The sequence below is a fragment of the Leucoraja erinacea genome, chromosome 14 (assembly GCF_028641065.1).
Source record: "Leucoraja erinacea ecotype New England chromosome 14, Leri_hhj_1, whole genome shotgun sequence".
Taxonomy (NCBI): Eukaryota; Metazoa; Chordata; class Chondrichthyes; order Rajiformes; family Rajidae; genus Leucoraja; species Leucoraja erinaceus.
Window position 1 is genome coordinate 22,910,899 of NC_073390.1, and position 23,743 is coordinate 22,934,641.

Sequence of the window (23,743 nt, forward strand, 5' to 3'; positions counted from 1 at the left end):
TAGAGCAGAGTTCATATTTTAAGATTGAGAACTCAGTGCAGTCCCACTGAAACTTCATTTCTTTCAGTATAAACATTTACAGTAAGAGTCAGAGTCATACAGCAGAGAATGGGCCATTCAGCCCAACCCATCCGTGTCGGCTATTTTGTCTTATTATTTTAAAAACTGTCAGCATAATTGGACATCACCAAATAGCAGCAACATAGCAGAGTTAATATGGAGATAATGCAATCAAGATGTAGTTCCTTGTTGAGGCAAGAGATAACCACAGACAAAGTTAGGTGAAAAAAGGAACCGCTTGATTTAGAGTAGTATGGCCCCAGGAAGGAGGTTGGAGGAGAATGAAAATTAATAGGGATTGAGCCAGATGGTCATAAAATACATGGAAATGTGGAATAATTGACACCATTATCCAGTACCGCACCATACTTAACCTCAGATAGACACAAAATGGAGGAACTCAGTGGGTCAGGCAGCATCTCTGGAAAAAAGGAATATGTGACATTTGGAACCCTTCTTCAGGCTGAAAACATCCGTTGCCAGCTCTGTTTTTCAAGCTCTCTGTTTATTCTCTCCCCCCACCCCTCAACTTTCGTCCAAAGGAGGGGTCTGACCCAAAACATCACCTATTCTTATTTCTCCAGCTTTGCTGCCTGATCCGCTGGGTCAGAGAGGTGATGCTGTACAGGGACTCCAGCGATCCCAAGGTGGCTCAAGCAGGGGTGGAGGTGAAAACTGGGAGGAAGTGGAGAGCCGGCGAAGCCGTGCTGCAAGCAGAGTCCCAGATACGCCACAGAGGGAGGTGGGAGCAGTGACTCGGGGAAGAGCAGGCCTGGGAATCTTCCCATATCCCCAGTTTGACAAGGCCAAGGGGAAGGAGAGGCGCAGGCTGGTCCAGGAGGAAGTGAGGGCAGTGGTGGAGGAGGAGAGGTGTACCAGAGCAGTTGGATTGAGGCATCAGGGAGCCTGGACAAGGTGGGAGCAGGCCATGGACCGAAAAGTCACATGGACTGAGCTCTGGCAGGCTGAACCACAGCGCATCAAGTTCTTGGTCCAGGCAGTGTATGATGTCCTGCCCAGCCCATCGAACCTCTTCATCTGGGGCAAAGCGGAATCTCCAGATTGCCCGCAATGCTCAGGCAAGGGGACGTTGGAACACATCCCGAGCTGTTGCCCAAAGGCTCTTGGGCAGGGCCGGTACACATGGCGTCACGACTAGGTTCTCAAACCCATTGCAGAAGCCACCAGCATGGGAATCAGCAGCAGCAGACGAGAACGCCCCACCACCCAGATGATCACCTTCGTGAAGGCCGGAGTGCAGCTGCCAAGAACCACAGCAGCCAGGAATCCGTCAGGAATCCTGGCGACTGCGCAGGACTGGCAGCTTTCCGTAGACCTGGTGAAACAGCTGAAGTTCCCACAGCACATTGCCACGACCACCCTGAGGCCAGATATCCTCCTGGTCTGAGGCGACCAAAAACATCGTCTTGTTGGAACTGACAGTGCCGTGGGAGGACCGTCTGGAGGAGGCCCACGAGAGGAAGATGGCCAAACATGAAGAACTGGTCATAGACTGCCGCAAGCAGGGCTGGAAGGCAAGGTGTATGCCCATCGAGGTTGGCTGCAGAGGTTTTGCAGGGCAATCGCTCTACAAAGCCTTGAGTGCACTGGGCATCAACGGAGTGGCAAGAAGGGCCATCAAGAACACCACAGAGGCAGCGGAGAAGGCCTCGAGATGGCTCTGGATCAGGAGAGGAGGTCCATGGGGAGGAGCGAATGCCACCTGAACACAAGTCGTGGTCTGATCAACCACGGTTGGGTCGCCTGGGTGAGGGCGTCTGATGTTGAAAGCCCCGAAACACCCAATGACCCCAGGTTACATCACTGATAATGTGTTCAGGAGCATCTATCGATGTATTTGTATCAAAAAAAACATCTGCAGCTCCTTCCTACCACAGGTAACATTTCTACGACATTATAACCTAGTTTGATCTTATATTCTTTGCTATGCATGTGAGAGTCAAATCTCACTGTACCAATTGGTGCATGTGATAATAATCGTCTCTTGAACTTGAACTCTTGAAAGCTATCTTGCCTTCTCGGAGTCAAAAGCCAACCCCACCCTGTCCTTCTTGAAAAACTGCCCAAGTTTACCAGCAACACACAGGAACTGGTTGGTGTCAGCCTTTTAAGAGAAACGCTGGTGTAACGCTCAGTGCTTTTTTCTCAGCTTGAGTAATTGTAAATGGTGATCATGGCTTATATTTGAAGCACGGTTATTACAGTGGGAGAAAAGTGAATCATTTTAATCTTAAGCATCTCTTTACAGTCATTAAAGAACAATACTCTCATTTAATGGTGATGGGAAATTACCAGTGGGGCTAAATAAAATGTCACAAAGACAATCATAGATTCAATGGTTCCTGGCATTCTATTATCTGGAACCATGAATAAGAGAGCCATTTTCCAACAGTCACACTGGAAGGTACTTGCAGACATGCAAGAGGATGAACTAGCTCCATTATCAGAACCCACAAAATTAAAAATAATTTTCATTCTTTTTAAAAGGCAAGGCAAATGACTTGCAGATACAAAGAATTGCAGATGCTGGTTTACCAAAAAAGACAAAGTGCTGGAGTAACTCATCGGGTCAGGCGGCATCTCGAAAAACGTAGGTAGGAGTTGTTTCTGAAAGATGGTCTCCGCCCAAAATGTCACCCGTGCACTTTCTCCAGAGATGCCGCCTGACCCGCTGAGTTACTCCAGCACTTTGTCATTTAAGGGGAAGAGCTTTCTTCTTGGGATGAAGGACACTTCATGGACAGAGGCAGATAAACCGACAAATCCTTGTCTTTGGGATGTGGGAGAAAAAGTGCCAACCCACGTGGTCACAGGGAAAACGTGCAAACTCCACACAGACAGCACCCGAGCTCAGGATCGAACATGGGTCTCTGACTCTCGAGACAACAGAGTCTCAGCTGCACTACTGTGTCGCCAGCGATTAAAATAATTTTGAGATAACAATTAGATCATATGTTGCGTGACGTCTGTCATGACATGAAATTGTTCAGTGCAGAAAGGAGAGAATCTGTGATCTTCTTTCAACAAGACAATTGGGTTTTTTTTTCCAATATACACCTTATGGGGTTTAACATCTTATGTGAAATATGGTTGCTTGGGAGGCACTGTCCTTTCCCAACCAAGTATCTACTAAAATGGTTTAATCATTTTAAAGTGAGATTTAAATCCTTCACTATTTCATTCAGAAATAAATGCCACAGCTGCCAAGACTGGCATACGGAGACTCTTCAGGACCATTGTCTGGATACTTCTTGTTGTGGTTCAGGTGAACGCTTCTTCAGAAAGTCCAAAGTTTTGCTGTCATAGCGTACAAGTAATCAAGCTGCCTTTTGCAGGCAATGCTTTAGCTAGCTAGGATGCCAATCTCTATTTCATCACTCACAGAATCATACAAAAATGTAGGCTTTCTAAAAACATTCTTAACATTCCACCGACGCGTTCCACTATCACCCTCCAACAACAGAAGGTCTTAGCAAGACCCTTGGACTATCTTTAATCTGACTTTACCTTGCACTAAACGTTATTCCCTTTATCCTGTATATGTGTACTGTGGACATGTATAGTCTTTCCACTGGTTGAATAGCACACATCAAAAAAGCTTGTCACTGTACCGCACTCAGTACATGTGATCAACAACTGAACTAAAACTAAAGACCCTGGAAAATATGGACTTGGGCTCCCAAAGCAGATGTTCCATTCCAGATTCTGCCACAGGAAAATATTACCAAGGGAAAAGTTTCAGATTCAGGTACCTGAATAAAAATGATACATTAAATGGCGGCAGCACAGGGGCACAGTGATAGAGCTACTGCTTCATTGAGCCGGAGAGCCGGGTTCGATTCTGACCTTGGGTGCAGAACGTGTGGAGTTTGCACCTTCTTCTTATGACCGTGTGAGTTTTCTCCGGGTGTTCCAATTTCCTCCCACATCCCAAAGACGTGCACGTTTATAGGCTAATTGGCCACTGAAAATGGCTCCTAGTGTATAAGGGGCTGGATGAAACGCTGGGATAACATAGAAAGAGTGTGCAAGGGTGAACTTGTGGGACAAAGGGCCAGATTCCATACCGTATCTGCCAATAAATCAATCGCCGACCGCTAGTAATCCACAGCCCATGATTGTTCAAAGTGTTGAAGGAACATTCAGGCTAGAGCTAAAACCTTGTGCATGTGTTGGGAGCACAAAGATGCACAGTGTAAACAGAGGAAGGAGTGCACCCACTTGACCTGTTAGCTGCTGAATGAGTGTGGCTGTCACACTGGCCTCAACTGCCACCTTGCACAATACTGAAGTAGAAGCAACTCATCATGTTTGAAGGTCTGATGGCTTCTTTAAGTGTTGCAAACTTCCATTTCACTTTGTTACAGTTAAAAACTGTCACATTCAACGTCAAATTTTGCTTCTTTTTTTTTTTAAACTTGTCTTTCACAAGTTTCAATGAATCTGGCTGTCATACATGTTAAGAAATACAAATTGCTTATCAGATCTTAAAAAATGACAGCTCAAGGAGGCATGAATTCTTCCTTATGAACCTTGAACATTAATTTTGCGTCTATTTACTGGCAGTGAAGAGAATTTCTCTTTGTTGCCCCCTGTGGGAGTATTAAGCAGAAGGTTCAATGGAGTTTAAAAACAGCACCCTCTGTTGGACCAAAGATTCACTTGTTGCTAAAAGTGAAATAAAAAATAACAAAGGAAGGAGAAAGGCAAGGTGTTGCACCTTGGAAGAGGTAGTCCTCCGTGTTCTGATCTGGGTTATCCGAGCTCCCCACAATATCAAACGGCGATCGGCCAGCCATCATTTCGAACATCAACACTCCCAGTGCCCACCAGTCCACGCTGAAACCTGGAAATAAAACAGGTTGCTATTTTTAAAAAATCAACATTAAAGGAGTAAAAGTATGTATATATTGAGAAAGTAATTGGTCTGTCAGATTTTAATCAGTCATCTCAACCATTCCTGTTTTCTGAACAGTCTGACAATCAAAGGGCTTCCAGTTCTTTGCTAACATTATACTCTGCATGGCTGCCAAGATGGATAACAAATGGCTCAGTGACTCATTGGACCTGCTGTTTGCTATTTCCCAATGGGTACAGACACGGTACAACTTTGTGGTGTTTTGGACCAGATTTCTCTCAATATAACCTCTAAGATTTCAGTGGTGTGTAATTGTGAACATCTTTGGTCAAAACTACATTTTCCCTTCCTCCATTACCAGCTTTCACCAAGAAAACATTCAAATGTTGTACAACATACAATGAATCAAACATATTAACCTTCCCAAAAGAGTGAAACATTTTCTCAATTATGTCAGCATCAACAAAAAAAATTAGTGTTATAAATATGCAGAAGAACAAGACTCAAGACAATATCAATCCACTAGTGGGCAGTTTGTACTACACCTGATGTTAAATAGATTACAAACCCAAGGGAGCCAACTACACACCCACAACTTGATAAACAGTGAGGATATCAACCAACATTACACAGAACTTCATCTAAAGCAGCTGTCATATCATAATCCCAAAAGCCCTGAAGATATAATCTTCAACATGAATTTGATCAAATACACTAAAGTGGAATAAAAATTATGTTCTTCATCACAGTCATCCAATTTCCTCAAGGTTGAATAAAAGATGAACTAGTTTGGTACAAGTCTATTCATGTCTTTAATTTTCAGGAGTGGAAATGCTTATTAAATTCCTCATGCCACAACGTGCAAAATTAGACACCACAGGAGGAGTGCTGAGCATTGAGCTCATTCTACTACTATGAATGACCCAGTAAAATGTGTCTACCTGCTGTTATTCTCCAGAGTTCTGCAACTGTTCCCTTTTCCAGTATCAAATTGAATTGACTTAAAGATACAGCATGGAAACAGGCCCTTCAGCTCACTGACTCCACCGACCATTGATCATCCATTCACACCAATTCTGTTTCTCCCACTTACGTATCCACTTCCTACATACGACGGGCATTTTACAGAGGCCAATTAATCCACAAATCTGCACGTCTTTTTGGGACGTGGGAGGAAACCGGAGCACAAGAGAAAATCCACACGGTCACAGGAAGAATGTTCCAATTCCTCATAGACAGCACGCGAGGTCGGGATTGAACCCGGGTCTCTGGCACTGTGAGGCTGCGATACTACCAGCTGTGTCAATAAGACTTACCAAGTCAGAATCTGCTTTCGGGAGGGCATTCCTGATTATAAACCATTCACAATGGATAATGATGGAATATTTTTAATTAAAATCTGACACTGGTTTTCTAAATACTTTTCAACCGTGGACACCAGGTCAACATTTTAACAACACAAACTACTCCTCCAGCTGGGAGTTAGGATTTTCCAAATGAATTTTTAACTGCTGGAGTTTGCACCCAAAGCATCTAAACAAGATTACCATAATCCTCGCCACGCAGAATCTCTGGCGCAATGTAATTGGGCGTCCCACAGAATGTGCTGGTTGTATCGCCAGGCCTCAAGCCTTCCTGCAGATAAAGTCAGGAATCAATATGAATTATTCCGTGCATATTTAATAATGTATAGTCATAGAGTCTAACAGACCTTCGACCCAACTTGCCCACACCAACCCAACATACCCCATCTACACTAGTTCCACCTTTCTGCGCACGGCCTATATTCCTTTAAACCTATTCTATCCACGTGCCTGTCCAAAAGTCTCTTAAATTTTATGATAGTACCTGCCTCAACTCCCCTGGCAGTTCGTTCTGTATAGTCACCATCCTTTGTGCAAGAAAGTTGCCCCTCAGGTTCTTATTAAATCTTTTCCCCCTTAAACCTATATCCTCTGGTTCTCGATTCTCCTACTGGGCAAAATACTCTGTATATTGTCCTGCTCTATTTCTCATAATTTTGTACACATATTGCAATAATTAAAAGAAAGTATATTATATTTTTCAGAACACTGTTTCTCATAGTTTCCAGTACCCTACCTAACAACAGATTTGCTGTGAATCAACTGCAGCTGATGCAAATCGAGGGAACTAGCCCCTCGGCTGATATACAGTACAGTGCAGCAGTTAGTGCTGCTGTCACACCGTTCCAGCAACCCAGGTTCAGTCCCGACACTCGGTGGCTTCTTGGTGGAGTTTGCATAGACTTAGTGACCAGTTTTCTTTGTTGGTGCTATGGTCTTTGCCCACATTCTAAAAATGTGCTGATAGGTAAATTGGCAACTTTAAAATTACTCCAAGTGTAGAGGGGAAGTCAGGGAAGAGCAGAATTGGGAAGAAATTAAATTTCTGCCTGAAGAATTCTTCAACAATTTGCATCCCTTTTATTCTTGGTTTGTACTGCAAAATGATTTCGACTTTACAGAGGAACAGCGCAGAAAGAGGCCCTTCAGCCCACCAAGTCCATGTCGACCAGCGATCATCCCATACACTAGCACAATCCTACACACTATGGACAATTTATGATTTTATTAAAGCCAATTAACCTACAAACCTGCAGTGTGGGAGGAACCCAGAGAAAACCCACACAGTCAAAGGGAGAATGTACAATCTCCGTACAGACAGCACCTGTAGACAGGATCGAACCCGGGTCTCTAGCACTGTGGCAGCAACTCTACCGATTTGCCACTGCGCCTTTTTGTTGCGCATCTACTTCTAGAACATAAAACAGTACAGCACAGGAATAGGCCTTTCGGTCCACAATGTCCATGCCAAATAATGAAGCCAAGCTAAATTATTCTCCTCTACATGCACGCGATCCACATCCTCAAATAACCATAAGCTTCCGAAATGTCACTAATGTATCCTGGTAGCGTGTTCCATGCACCCACCACTGCAAAACAAAAAACCTGCCCCTCATATCTCCCTTAAACTTTGCTTCAATTAAATGTATTCTATTACTAAACCATGTTTAATTGCAAATGATCAGCATCTTTGCTGATCCTCTCAGCGTGGTGCATTCTTACCTTACACATTCCATAGTCTGTGAGTTTAATATGCCCTTCAGAATCCAGCAGAACATTGTCAAGTTTCAAATCCCTGTAAATTATCCCATGTTCATGAAGGTAGTTTAACGCCAGACTGATCTCTGAAGAGTAAAACCTGCCATAAATAAGAAAAAGGTTCAGATCTCTTCCACATGAAAAATAGAGAAGAAATGGAAACGTCCCGATTTAGGACATCTTATGTCAGGAGCTTCAATGCCCCGAAATGTTCACTAAATGTGTACAAGAAATAAGCTCAGCCTACCTGGCATGCTCTTCTGGAAGCTTCCGTTGCCGCTGCATATGAAACATCAGATCTCCACCGTTCACATATTCTATGACAAAAAACAACCTGGAAGCAAATAATTTGAATTAACCACTAAACCCTCAACAATGTCTTACTTTACTAGATGTACAATCGTCAACCATTTATTTTTATAAAGATATCGCTCCTTCCACACGAAGAAAGCAGTTGAAGCTCTTGACCTAGTCACCTTGGACCTTGGAAACAGACCCTTTGGCCCAGCGTCATGCTGACTAAAATTCCCTATCTAAGCGAGTCTCATTCACCTGCGTTTGACCAATATCACTCAAAACCTTTCCCATTCATATTCCTGTCCAAATGGCTTTTACATGTTATTGTGCCTTAACCAACCACTTTTTCTGGCAGCTTGTTTCATATACATTCCACCCTCTCTACGAGAAAGTTGTCCCTCGGGTTCCTTTCCCCTCTCGCCTTAAAGTTCTTGATTCGTGGGAAAAATATTCTGTGCACTCAACATATGCCCCTCATACCTCAGCCACATACATGCATAGCTAGCATCTGACATTAAAAGAAACCACAAGCAGACATTTTCTATTCCTCTAAATGAAGACTGGAACATGGAACATGAGGGGGGGATTAACCGGACAACTCTAATGGCAGAAGAATGGTACACCCCCAAATGCCACTTCTTCATAGGATTGATCAGAAATGAAGTTAGGAAATATGTACAAGCGGAGACGATTGTGGTGGTGGGAATCTTTTTATAATAGATGCCACATTAAATGTTATTTGCTACGTATCAGATTTTTATCTCTGTCTGCTGAACAGTCTGGAGAAGCTAAATTGCCTACGCCTGCCCCTTATTTACTAAAAGGTTTGGAGCTATTCCTTCGTAGAGCACTACAGCAACAGAATCAAGGAAAGAATTGAAGATGTGGCATGTATGTATCAGCCTTACTTAAAGTAACAACCCTGAGCCATCAGGTGCACAAAGTTAAGAACTTAGTCTGGTTTTCTGTATTCCCAATTAAATTTGGCTACATCACTGATGATTTTTTCAAATAATATCTCCCATTTAACCCCTTCAAGTTACTACAATCAGTTTTATCTTTTCTAACAGTAACATTTTGAAAATTAAGAATACAAGTTAATAATTAGGAAGTTATGATTAAATAGCCACACAGAATACTTCATCCAAAGTTCATAAAAAGTTATGGAATAAGTCACCAGGGAAGGTCACAGACTCAGTTGTTTAAGTTTATTCAAGGATAATAGAAATATTATGGAAAGGGATCAATTTTGATTACCCAATCCCAAAATCCGTGTCTTTAGCCAGACAATGAAAAATACATCATAAAGAATTTTTAAAAGCAAAAAGGTTTCCAGAACCATACATGTTAGTTAGTTACGACTTTGTTTTGTACATTCACACTGCAACAAAGCCAGCAGAACAATTGAAATCTTATCTCACCTGCTCTCTGTCTGGAAACACGAATGTAGTCCCACAAGAAAGGGGTGATTTGATGCCTGCTCAAATACATGCTTTTCTGTCTGCACCCAGTCTATATCCTGTTAAAATAAAAAATGAAACGATGATTTATATTTCACTTCAAACTTGCAAGCACAACAAATCTCAAACCTCTTATTCCAAAAATATTTTAATGGTTGTAAACAGTGTCCATTTAAAATGTTAGCATGATTAAATAATGTATGAAACCATTAAAATATAGACCACATCACACATAAAACATCAAAGATACAAATCGATAAAAATAAAGGCAGCACAAAGTTAAATGCAAAGAAGAAAAACTCCAAAGTCAGGGTAGAGTCTTGCATGAATTAATGAAAAGGAAATGATTGAACATAAGAATGAAAATAATTTGACTGCAAGGTCATAACAAGAACAAAGATCACGATGAATAAAAGGGTAAGAAAGATACAAAGCAGTAATGAAAACATGGAAGCTGTGTTACATGGCCAGCACTGCCCTTCAGCACCATAGATCAATATTCAGGTGTGAGATGGAATCCATCTCATGTACCTGGAACTCAAACACCACAATACCAACCAGAGTAAACTGGAGACACAAGGAATTACAGAAGATGGAATCTTGAGTAAAACAAAGTGCTGGAAGAACAAAGTGGGGCAAGCAGCATCTATGGAGAGAGTGGACAGGCAATGTTCTGGATCAGGACCAGACTTCGGGGTTGGGAGACGATGGGAGAGGTGGGTACGCTTCAGCTCTGGATGGGGAGGGGACACAGGAAAAAGAGTGAGGATGGGGATAATACTTGAATTTGGAGAAATGATACGTACCATTGGATTTGTAAGCCACCCATGCGGAATATGTTTGCATGTGGCCTCACTCTGGCAATGAAGGAAGCCAAGAACAGAAAAGTCAATTTGGAAACGGGTAGTTAAAATAGTTGGCAACTGGGAGATCTAGCAAGCCATGGTGGACTGAACAAAACGATCGGCGAGTCTATGCTTGGTCTCAACGATGTAAAGGAGGCCACATTGGGAGCACCGAGGTGCATGCGAACCTCCATCGCACCAATTAAACAAATGCAAAAATAATGGAATTCTGGATAGGAAATTAAGGATTTTAAGTGATTTAAGTTAATTATCACAGTTGTTCTTTGTCTCTCCGAGCATCATCCAAAAGGTAATGTCTAAAAAATCAAGTTATGCGATGAACACCCCATTACTATAACAACAATTAAAATACACTTGGATAGGTACATGGATAGGAAAAGTTGAAGAATATGTGCCAAACATGGGCAGGTGGGACTAGTGTACATCTTGTCAGCATGGAAAAATTGGGTTAAAAGGCTTGTTTCTGTGCTTTATACTATGACCCTATTCCGTTTCCAATACTAACTTGGACCATATGTACGAAAAGGACTTTTTTTTCCCAAATGCAAAATTTGAAACTTGCGCCTTGCATTTCGTTTGCAGTATGCTTTGGAGTGCAATTGAGCGTAATTAGTATTCGCTCTCAGTCCATGTCATGGAATTCATAGTATTTTGCTCTACACCAATATTTTAACATCTTGGAGGACAGCAGAAAACGGAATAATTTAGAGAGCAAATAAAAGACGCTATGCAGATCGTGATTTTCCCGTACATTTATTTGAATGGCTGTTATGCCAGAAAGGTGTCAATTAATCAGTATGCTTCCTAGCTTTATATAGATACACTGGGCATATCGCCACCATGAAGGGATTGACAGCTTTGTGACCAAGTTTGCAGATGATACGAAAATAGGTGGAGCAGAAGGACTTGGATAGGTTGGGAGAGTGGTCAAAGTGGCAGGCGGAATATAGTGTAACAAAGTGCGGTCGTGCATTTTGGTAGTATGAATAAAGGCGTAGACTATTTTCCAAATGGGGAAAGAATCCAGAACTTGGAGGTGTAAAGGGACTTGGGAGTGCGGGTGCAGGGTTCCCATAAAGTTAATCTGCATGTCAAATTGGTAGCAATGAAAGCAAACGCAATGCTCGCATTTATTTTGCGAGGGTTTGTATATAAAAACAGGGATGTAATGCTGAGGCTCCATAAGGCGATGGTCAGGCCGCATTTGGAATATTGCGAGCAATTTTGGGCACCTCATCTGAAGAAGGATGTGCTAGCTGGAGAGGGTCCAGAGGAGGTTTCTAAGTATGATCCCAGGAATGAGTAGGTTAACATATGATGAGTGTTCGACGGCACTGGGCCTGTTTAGAAGAATGAGGGGACCCTCACTGAATTATACAGAATAGTGAAAGACTTGGATAGAGTGGATATGCAGGTGTCTAGTGGGAGAGTCTAGGACTAGAGGTCATCGTCTCAGAATTAAAGGACGTTTTATTTAGGAAGGAGATGGAGGAATCTCTTTAGAAGATTGTGAATCTGTGGAATTCTTTGCCACAGAATGCTGTGGAGGCCTTCAATGGATACATTTAAGGCAGAGATAGATAGATTCTTGATTAGTATGGGTGTCAGAGATCATGGGGCGAAGGCAGGAGAATGGGGTTAGAAGGGAGAGATAGATCAGCCATGATTGAATGGCGGAGTAGACTTGATGGGCCGAATGGAAAATTCTGGTCCTATTACTTATGACCATGTCATTGGTAATTTTGTTCCTTCGCATTCTTGCAAGCTTCAACCCAAGTCATGCACAAAACTTCCTTTCTTTACATCAGTGACATTGGCAAGTCACTGAACTTATTAACTTCTTAAAAAAGTTACAAAAGCAGAATATTTAACAGCCTTACCAATAATCATGTTATGAAATGTTATTAATTCTCAATCTGGTGATTTTCAGTCTCTTAATCACACTGGAGTTATGAGTTTCTTACCTCATCATCATTAACCAATTCCTTTTTCACAACCTTCATGGCATAAATGCGTTCTGTCTTTTTCAGTCGGACAAGGAGAACCTTGGCGTAGCTGCCTCTTCCGATCACACGAATTAGGTCAAAATCGGGAACACCTAAACTGGAGGGAGCTTTCCCACTTTCCCTGCTGCTCATGGCCTGTCAGGAGATGAAGAAACAGCAGACCTAACATTAGCTTGCTCTTAAAAGCCACAAAGGCACGGGGTTGAGCAAGGCTCCGAACACAAGAGGCAAAAAGCCAATTAAGTGGTATCTTTCAGAAAAGCGCATCTAAATTTGCACCATGTATTTCGAATAGTGACAGCCTTGGCTGATACAACTCTCAGCAAGTTTATCTTTCACCCAACCAATAAATCTCTATCAGACTATTCCACGACTACTCAAAGTTAAATTAAATCAAATATAGCCTGATCCTGCACAGCAGCTGTGGTGAATCCACATTTGACAAGAGTATCTGGGAAGTCTGATTTCCAGTTGTTAATGATGCTGCATTGCAATGGCGAGGAGTCTGGATAAATACCAGTGTTGTAAATATGATCCAAACTACAACTCATGTTTATCAATCATTTTGCAGAAGTAATGCTAAATATAGCAATTCTAACCAGTTTTATTTAAAATACTCATTGATCTTCTTAATATATGCCGCTTCTTTAACAATCAACTAATTTTTTGAAACAGAATAATTTTCATATGAAAACTTCATGAAAAATTACAGCTTCTAACTGAGAATATTATTTCCAGTCAAAATAAAAGTCCCTGACTGCCCTGGAACAGAGGCCATAAAGAACTTGATAATGCTCAAATGATATACCTTGGTACTTACGCAGCCAATATAAATGAAAGTTGTTAATTGCATAGATGTCCCTTGATCATTTATCATCAGGAGATTTATCACTAAAGATTTATACTGATTATTTTCTGATTTATTTCTGTGTTACTAGCAGATATTAATGTAGTGTCTGAGATACCAACATGGCAAGCTGGCTCAAATTGGAATTGCTGGATTTCCAGATTTAGGGTAGATTCAGTTTACAATTCTGTCTCCACAAATAATGAGCTCACCTCACAGAACTATATTGCAGAGGAAGGATCACGGAACAAATTGCCCGTAAACAGGAAAAGATATGTTCCCTTTCTCTGTTACTTTCCATGTAAAGCTCTCTTACTCCATTGAGTAAGAATGTCAAAAGATGAAGGAGATTCTGATTTCTGTCCACCAATGGTTCACCCTCTGCTTCAAGTCCATTCCCTCTGCCCCAACTTTTTCCTACTTCCTTCAATTCCTGTTTGTTAAAACTACAGCAATCAATTGGGCACAACCTTAAATATACTCGGTGACTGAGCATACATAGCTCTTTAACAGAGAATTTCAAAAGATATACAACCCCAAAAAAACAAACTTCTGCTAAGCTTATGATTTGGGGTGGCACAGAGACACAACAGTAGAGCTGCTGACTCACGGCACCACGTGCCCAAGTTCGTTCCTGATAATGGGCGCTGTCTGTGCTGAAGGACCACAAAAATGCTGGAGAAACTCAGCGGGTGCAGCAGCATCTATGGAGCGAAGGAGATAGGCAATGTTTCGGGCCGAAACCCTTCTTCAGACTGTCTGTCTGTGCTGAGTTTGTATGTTCTCCCTGTGACCACGTGGTTTTCTTTGGGTGCTCTGGTTTTCTGCCACATTCCACAGGCGTACAGGTTTGTAGGTTAATTGGCTTTGGTAAAAATTGCCCCCTAATGTGTAGGAGTGATGGTGCATATGGGTGATCGATAGTCGGTGTGGACTCAGTGGGCTGAACGGCCTATTTCCACGTTGTATCTCTAAAAAATGGCTAATCCTTTATTCTTTGAATATGCTTCTACAGGCATTATGGAAGTTGCTATTTAGTTTCGTTAAGAGATACATGGAAGAGATGCACGTTAAGAGAAGCATGGAAATAGGCCTTTCTTTCCACCAAGTCCATGACGACCATCAATGCAACAAGTTATTTTACACACAAGTTAATCTGCTTTCGAATGTTCTACCAAGATTAGTGATGGGTGCAGATTTGATGATTTTTATAAAGGAACTGGACAAATACATGGAAATGAAAGAGTGGAACTAGCTAGAGTGCTCTTTGTGAAAGCTTGTTCAGACATGATGAGCTTCTCTCTGGTCACTGCTTTTCTAATTCCTACTAAAATCCCTCAAGTCTGAACACCAAACTCAAATCACACCCTAAATTAGATCGCCAAATCTGATATTTATTCCCCAAGAATGAAAATGGAAATTATTATACTCAATAACATAGCATTTTTCAACATGATATAGGATTGTAAAACAAGAGATGTCAACAAGCACAGATGCATTGGTTCTTTACCTCTTTCTCCTCGCCTACATGCTCCAGGTTTTCTTGGCTGGAAGATTTGTACGGAATAACTATACATAGCATAAAATGAGAAATATTATTAGCAAGGACTTAAAAGGGCTTGTTAAATTATAGTAAACTTGAGAATTTTAACAAATGGCTAAATAACCGTACAGGTTGATCACAGTTGCTGTACCAAGAGCGACCATCACAGGTACTGTCCTCCCCACCAAAGGGATCTGCCGGAGGTTCTCTTTCAAAAAGGCAGCCAGTATCAAAGACCCACACCACTCTGTCCATACTCTCATTTCACTCCTGCCATCGGTAAAGTGGTACAGCAGCCCGAAAACCGTGACCACCAGGTCAAGAACAGCTTCTTCTCAGAAACCATCAGGCTCTTGAACACACAATCACTGCAACAATTATGATCTTCTATGAATTGTATCTTTGGTCTTCAGTTTTTGTACTGTTATGGTTGCTTAGCATCATGGTTACTAACTCATTGTATTTTTGATCATATATTATCTGCATGTTGTTTAGTTTACAGGCCTGTTAAGCTGAGCAAGTAAAGGTTTTATTGTTCTGTTGTCGGTACATTTGGCAATTAAACACTTTTGATCACTCTGGAAACACATGCTACTGAAAACACATTCAACCTGGAGGGCCATGCTTACGCATGGCCCTCCAGGTTGCTAACAAAACTGATGTCCAGAACCAGGGTTTGTCATTTAGGATGGATAGAAGAAGAATCCTCTTCACCCAAACATCAGTGAATTCTCTACCTGTGAGGTTGTGGAGATTTAATCATTTAAGCTTGATGTTGATTGACTTTTGGATATATGGGGAACAAGGGGAAATGGTTCAATGCGGTAACTAGCAAGACAATGCGGTAACTAGCACAATGGATGAGGACCTGTTTCTATCCCTGTTCCTTACATTCTTGCGCTCTCTTCATTTGTGGTCTTTCTTTGTCCTTGAATGAAGTCTCTTCCAGAGTATTCTGGATAATCTAAATTGTACCTATAAAAGTTTTCAAAATCTACAAACCTCACTTCTTACTCTGCTAGATTTACCATTTCCATCGTTTCTCATGGACAATGGAAACGATCAAGTTAATCCCACCATTAACATGACCCATCACTGTCAAGGTTGAGCATAAATGCACCAAGCTAATTATCCTTTATAAATTCATTATTTGTCTCACTCCTAGAAATACAAATCACAACATGTAAGCAAGTTCAACGGTCTCCCAAGCCAACTAGTTTCTTAACTACTCAGTTGGTGCAATAGTAATAATACCAGCATATGGACCTGTCATCCGATTAAATCAGAAATATTAATGGAATATTAGAACTTTTTTGGGGGTGGGGGGGTGGGGGGGAAATAAAAATTCACACAAATTTTTCAACAGCTCACACCTATGCTCATCCAAAAGCAATTTCTTTGCACGCTGCCCAATTTAAAATATTCCATGACATTTTGGTAATATCACACCCAACAAAATCATCTTCCCACTCAGTTTCATGAGCTCTCATATTTTCAATTTATTTTAAAACCAATTTATAATGATGAAAATTATGCCACAAAAAATGGTGCAAATAAAGGAAGACTGAAAAAAGTGAAGAATGCTCAGCAAAAGAGAGAAAACTCAAGTTAAGGGTTAGCAGCTCTTCAACAAAATGGAATGATGAAAAGATAGAAGAGTCAAGTGTCTTATTCTTTATTAAGTTGCAGAGGGATAATTATAAGAGGAAAGTGGTGGTGCAATTTTATGATGATGGTGGAATTTATGAAAACAGTGGCTTGTGAGATAGAAAGCAAGGATAAAGGAGGTCAGTGCATAAGTGCCGTAAATTGGAATTGACCCAATATTGAGTCAGCCACTCCTTGGTTCACTCTTCCATTTCCACAACCATTCCCCTTCCCATGACACAGTGAAGAGAGAGAAACAACTCTTCCTCTATCTCTCCCTTCATTATCTAGGGACCTAAACACTTCTTTCTATGCAGCAATTCACTTTGGTGCTCACAATGTTCATGTTCATAAGTGATGGGAGCAGAATTACATCATTCGACCCATCAAGTCTATTTGATTAATTCTCATTCTTGTAAACCTCCTCTATATCCTCACCTGGGCCAGCACATCCTTCCTTAGACATTGTGCCAAAAATTACTCACAATACTCCAAATGCGGCCTGACCAGCGCCTTATCGAGCCTCAGCAATGTTGTCTATTTACACTAAAGAAATTAAACACAGATTGGCTCACTGTTTTGAAGAACACCTCTGTTCAGTCAGCAAGTCACCTGTCACTTTAATTCTCCATTCCACTCTTTGACCTCCTGCACTGTTCCAATAAGCTCATGGAACAGCACTTCATCTTCCATCTCTGCACAACGCAGTCCTCTGCACTCATCACTGATACCCAGCGATTCCTGTCCAGGTCAGGACTGTCCTGTTCTAACACAAGGCCATACATTTCTAGCTTTAGAACATAAAACGTAGAACAATGCAGCACAAGAACAGACTCTTCGGCCCACAATGTCTGTGCTGAGCATGATGCCAAGATCAACTCTTATCTGCCTGCACATTATCCATATCCCATATCTCATCCATGTGCCTATCCAAAAGTCTCTAAAATGCCTCTATCATATCTGTCTCAACCACCACCCTGGCAGTGTGTTCCAAGCACTCCATTAAGATGGAGACACAAGAGAAGACAGATGCTGGAATCATGAGCAAAGCACAAAAGTTTTGTCAGCGAGGCATCACCCCCTGCCGAGCTCAATGCGTTTTACGCACGCTTTGATAGGGAGAACACCGATGTGCCTTCTCGAGCATCCATTCGCCGTGATGGTATTTCGGTCACAGTCGCAGAGGCCGACGTCAGAAGATCCTTCAGAGGGGTGATTCCTCGGAAAGCGCCTGGACCTGATGGTATACCCTGCCGTGTTTTAAAAACCTGTGCGGACCAACTGGCTGGAGTTTTTACGGACATTTTCAATCTCTCACTTCTGAGGTCTGAGGTTCCCACCTGCTTTAAAAGGGCATCAATAATACCGGTGCCCAAGAAGAGCAAGGTGACGTGCCTCAATGACTATCGACCAGTGGCACGTCTATGGTGATGAAGTGCTTTGAGAGGCTGATCATGGCGCAAATCAACATACCTCAACAAAAACCTGGACCCACTGCAGTTCGCTTACCTGCACTTGCAGATCAATGGTGGATTCGATCTCACTGGCTCTCTACTCCGTTCTGGACCACTTGGACAACATAAACTCATATGTCAGGCTGTCATTCATTGACTACAGCTCGGCATTTAATACCATCATCCCCTTCAAGCTGGTTACCAAGCTCTCAGATCTGGGTCTCTGCGCATCCCTTTGCAATTGGATCCTCAACTTCCTGATTCACAGACCACAGTCTGTCCATATTGGTGGAAATGTGTCATCCTCAATAACAATCAGCACCTCAAGGCTGCGTGCTCAGCCCCCTGCTGTACTCACTCTATACTCATGACTGCATAGCCGGACATAGTGCGAACTCCATCTTCAAGTTCGCCGACAACACCACTGTTGTGGGACGCATCACTGATGGGGACGAGTCAAAGTATAGAAGTGAGATCAACCGATTAACCAAATGGTGCCAGCACAATAACCTGGCTCTCAACACCAGCAAAACCAAGGAACTGATTGTGGACTTCGGAAGGGATAGGATGGGGACCAACAGTCCCGTTTATACAACAGGTCGATGGTGGAAAGGGTCAAGAACTTCACATTCCTGGGCGTGCATACTTCCGAAGATCTCTTCTGGTCCCAGAACACTGACGCAATCATAAAGAAAGCACATCAGCGCCTCTACTTCCTGAGAAGATTATGGAGAGTCGGTATGTCAAGGAGGACTCTCTCGAAGTTCTACAGGTGCACAGTGGAGAGCATGCTGACCGGTTGCTTCGTGGCTTGGTACGGCAACCTGAGCGTCCAGGAGCAGAAAAGGCTGCAAAAAGTGTGCGTGTGTATGTATATGTATATATATATTCTATGGTATATGGACACACTGATCTGATCTGTATTTATGTCTGCAATGTTCTGTTGTGCTGCAGCAAGCAAGAATTTCATTGTCCTACCTGGGACACATGACAATAAACTCTCTGAAAATGACTCTTGAAGTTTTGAGGAAGGGCTCTGAACCTAAACATCACCTGTCCATTCCCTCCCCAGCTGGTGCCTCCAGCACTGAGGTTTGCACCTCTAACATTAACTCAGTTCTCCTCTCTCCACAGATAGAATAGTATAGAATAGTTTCTTTATTGTCATTGTAACATGGGCCATGTACAACGAAATTTAAAATGTCAGCCAGTCAGTGCAGCATTCAAACATTTCTAAAGCTAACGAAACATCCACGGTAAAATAATAAAGATAAGCAATAAATAAAAAACACAGACAAAGCACGCATACACACCCAACCCTCCATCCTTCTGTCGATTTCACCGTTACCACAGTCCCTTAGTCTGTATCGCCCCTGCGTTCCTTGGCGGCCACATTTAGTGCTTTTATAGCAGTGGGGTAAAAACTGTTTTGTAGTCTATTTGTCCTTGTCCTTGTGGATCTGTACCGTCTGCCTGACGGCAACAGTTCAAACAGGGAGTGTCCGGGGTGGGAGATGTCCTTTATTATATTCTGGGTTTTTTTGGTGCAGCGGGAACTGTGTAGGTCCTCCAAGGTAAGGAGAGGGCAGCCGACAATCCTCTGGGCGTTGTCAATGGCCCTCTGGAGCGCTTTCCTCTGAGCCACTGTGCAGCTGGTGTACCACACGCATACACAGTATGTTAGTATGCTCTCAATGGAGCACCGATAAAAGGACAGCAGCAGCCTCTGCTAGCTAGCTAGCATGCTGCTAGCTCCAACACAACTCCTGTGTTTATTTTCTCTTTCTAACTGCTTCCACTGAATGTACTTTACCGAGCCAAAGTTGGTCTCAAAAAACTCATGGGCATGTCTTGCGTTCTCTTCGACCCCTCGGCAACTTAGACGAAGTCCAATGTTGACAGTGGGGTAGAGGTGAATCGGACAGTACCCCAGCTTATCAAAGAACTGTTCAGATGTCTGATATCACAGGGGAAGAAGCAGTCCCTCTTATCCATGCAATTATCTATAAACCTCGTCAATGTCCCTTCAAAAGTTTACACTTTAAAATACTTGAGACATCCTGGAAGGATTTAAAAGGTGCTTTGCAAAAACTTGTATTTTTTATTTAATGAATGCTGCTTGAAGCCTCAGCTAATGTTGTGCTCTGTATAGGAGTGGAGCGAGTCAGAAGGGAGATGCAGCCAGGCTTTTTGATTCCTTCTGCCAACAGCGCAGGTGGCAAAGTGAGAAAGTCAGGCAAGAAGAGAAATCTCACTTGTGGCACCCCCTGCACCGTGCAGACTTCTGGCACTCGCTGCCCCTGATCACAGCGATCAATTATAAGACAGCTGCCACCTGCGCTTATATGTGAGCCTTCAACAAAAAAAAAGTAGAGGGACAAGTTGGTGGAAAGCTAGATTCATTTTACCCATATTTTTAATCAATTAAAAGCAGTAGATTATTTAATGAATTGAATTCCCTAATGCTTTAACTATTGTATTTGTGTTTGACTTGATTGTTTAGTATATCTGATCTGTTTGGATACATGCAATATTAAAGCAATATGAGATCTATATAATTCTTTAGGTTGTAATGTAGATTCTGCCTATATAATAATTTTAGGACAACACATGGAATTAGCATTTCCTTGAATCTATCATCATCTACATTTTCCAATAGGTCTGAAGGATTCTGGCAACTGTTCTGCACTTGGTTTTGCCCACTGAAGGGCCCAGAAACTTATGTTGGAAGGCTTAAAATATTCAGTTAAAAATTATAAATCCTCCTTACCTGGTGCAATGTTTTCCGCATTCTCTGCACTTGGAATCATCATATGATCCTAAAACAGAGACATTAAGATAATCGTCATGCATCATATAAATTCAAATAGCCGGCAGTAAAGCTTATCCTCGTTGGCAATCTGAAAGATGCATGCTTACCTGATCACCGCTTCCCCAGGGATAATGGTGAGGATGTGAGATGAGCTGCAAAACAAAGCAGAGTTGATGCACATTGCATTCACATTGCCTTTTTAAACTTAATGTTTGAGATGATGCCATTATTGTCAGTAAATGTTGATGATTTTGAATGTTAAAAATATTATCAAATTAATGTTTCTCATACTACAGCTATTTTAGAAAGATTACTTGAATGTGATATGCTGTACGATATTTACAACGTATTCTGGAACTGAAAACCACCAGGGTTTAAACTTAGAGGTGGAAGAAATTTTACATCAGCATCACAATTTTAATTGTGTGAAGGTGACAGCTCCAAAGGCTGCTTGTGTTAAAGATTTCAGTGCAAATTTTATGCTTATTAATCCTGGCAAAAATTTTGGAAAATTCAGTACCAATTGGATGTAATCTACCAAGTTATGGATACGTGTCAGGAAAGCTGAAGCTAAAGTCATGCCCCAAAATCAAGTCAATACCCATCTTGACGTTATAATATAAATTACACCTACATTATAATTTTAAGAAAACACAAGCAATTGGCATTTCCTGGAAACTAAAGCAACGTTACATCACCCAATAGGCCTAAAGAATTCTGGCAAGTTTTCTGCACTTCCATTATTTGTCTTCCTTTCTTGTAAGTAATGACATCTGTGAGGTAGTATGGCACAGGACAGCAAAATCTTGCAGAGATGTACCATTTGCATGCAAGCTGGGGGTTATGCATAATCACTGAGTTGATGGGAAAGGCAGCATCAAGGCAAACTTGTTCCTGCCCTATCTCAACATCTGTACAGTTGCCTGTAAAATAGGGGTCGTTCCTCAACAGCCAAATCAAGATCCTCAATTACTACTTTGGAAATAGAGATATTGTAGTTGAACAAGCCATGTGGAAACTGGGGCTAATATATTAGGAGACAAATCTAAATCTCACAGTGACCACCAGGAAAATTAAATCCAGTTAACTATAGAAATCTAGAACAATTGCCACATAACAGAAATAGCTACCAAAAAATGACCAATTGTCACAAAGCCCATCTGATTGAAAGGTTCTTGATTAGGATGGGTGTCAAAGGTCATAGGGAGAATGCAGGAGAATGGGGCTGAGAGGGAAAAATAGATCAGCCATGATTGAATACAGTAGTCGACTCTATACGCTGATTGGCCAAACTCTGCTCCTGTAGAAATGGTCTTAAAAAAACCCAACACTACAGCCAATGAAGGAATTAATACATCGCCTAAAGAAGACTGCCCAATTTCTTTCAATTAAAATTCTAAGAGTGAGCGACTATTTTAATTTGAACCACTTCACCCTCTATATACAAAGAGGACTAGAGTTGGAAATTCAAAAGATATTTAAAAGAATAAAAAGACTTACTGCATGACGTCCGCATTCAATTGTGACCAGTTTGTGACATTTCTTATGGACCAGAAGCTTACAGTTGATGCATTTATACCCCTGGCGACCAAGGCCCCAGATCCGATCGGTACAAAACGCACAATGTGCTCGCTAAAGGAGAGAATGTGAATCAACATTTAGTTAAAGTTTGGGCTTAGCACTGAAATGCCATATTGGTTGTAGTAATCGCAATTTTAAAAACATTTCAGCACACCGCCAAACTCGGGAGCAGCTTCTTCCCCCTCTGTATTGTCCGATTCATGTTGTCTATGGAAGTGGAGGGCTATAATGCTGAGAACTATATTCTACACTCTGTATCGTCCCCATCGCATCAGCTGTAATTGAGTTTGACCTGATTGTAATTATGTATTGTATTATCTGATCTGATAGCACGAATAGCAAAGGTTTTCACTGTAACTCTGTTCACATAACAACAATAAACGTAAACCTAATTTTGAATCTGCTTGAAAATAATTTAACTATTTGGGAGTTGAAATAAGTGAATTTTGTTTACAAAACATTAAATTTTCCAGCACAACTCACCTTCCCCTAACCCAGTTCTACTTCCTTGTTTCTAGTGGATGTGCTATTTTAGGGCGGCACGGTGGCGTAGCCGTACAGGGCGGCACCGTGACACAGCAGTAGAGTTGCAGCATTACAGCGCCAGAGCCCTGGGTTCAATTCTGATTACTATGCTACCTGTGTGGAGTTTGTAGGTTCTCCCTGTGACCACGTGTGTTTTCCTCCCACACTCCAAAGAGGTGCCAGTTTGTAGGTTAATTGGCTTCTGTAAATTGCCCCTCATGTGCAAGAATAGGATATGGATGATCATTGGCTGGCGCAAGCTCAGTGGGCCGAAAGGCCTGTTTTTCACGCCGCATCTCTAAAATTAAAACTGCCTCCATATTTTTCAATCTGCGTTATTCAATGAAATGCTGGTCTTGTCCACAGATTCTGCCTGGCCTATTGAGTGTTTTCTTAAATTCAGATTTCTAGCAACTGTATTTTTGATTTTCATCTTGAATTTAATGCTTTGCTTTGATTCTTTTCACAGCAGTGGCCATATGTAATCAAACACGCATTAACATTTATCCCCAAGTGCATGGCTCAAATCTATGAAATATTGTTATAACTGCTGAAGTACAATCCTGTAACAAACCAGGAACTGGCCAGGTTTAGAATCAACTAAAAAATGGCTGTAAATTGGGCTTTGGCAAAGGGCAGGCTAA

At 41.8% G+C, this 23,743-nt stretch overlaps 1 protein-coding gene across 1 annotated transcript in view; it reads right to left on the reverse strand.

Moving 5' to 3' along the window:
* Positions 1–23,743, reverse strand: part of prkci (protein kinase C, iota) — a 70,686-nt gene that overhangs the window by 18,065 nt on the left and 28,878 nt on the right. Inside the window, exons 6-15 of the mRNA XM_055645780.1 lie at positions 22,494–22,625; positions 21,101–21,145; positions 20,952–21,000; positions 15,048–15,106; positions 12,649–12,825; positions 9,780–9,877; positions 8,309–8,395; positions 8,026–8,161; positions 6,487–6,574; positions 4,802–4,927 (exon numbers count right to left, since the gene is read on the reverse strand). Coding sequence (XP_055501755.1) covers positions 4,802–4,927; positions 6,487–6,574; positions 8,026–8,161; positions 8,309–8,395; positions 9,780–9,877; positions 12,649–12,825; positions 15,048–15,106; positions 20,952–21,000; positions 21,101–21,145; positions 22,494–22,625 — 997 coding nt within the window. The remainder of the gene's footprint in view (positions 1–4,801; positions 4,928–6,486; positions 6,575–8,025; positions 8,162–8,308; positions 8,396–9,779; positions 9,878–12,648; positions 12,826–15,047; positions 15,107–20,951; positions 21,001–21,100; positions 21,146–22,493; positions 22,626–23,743) is intronic.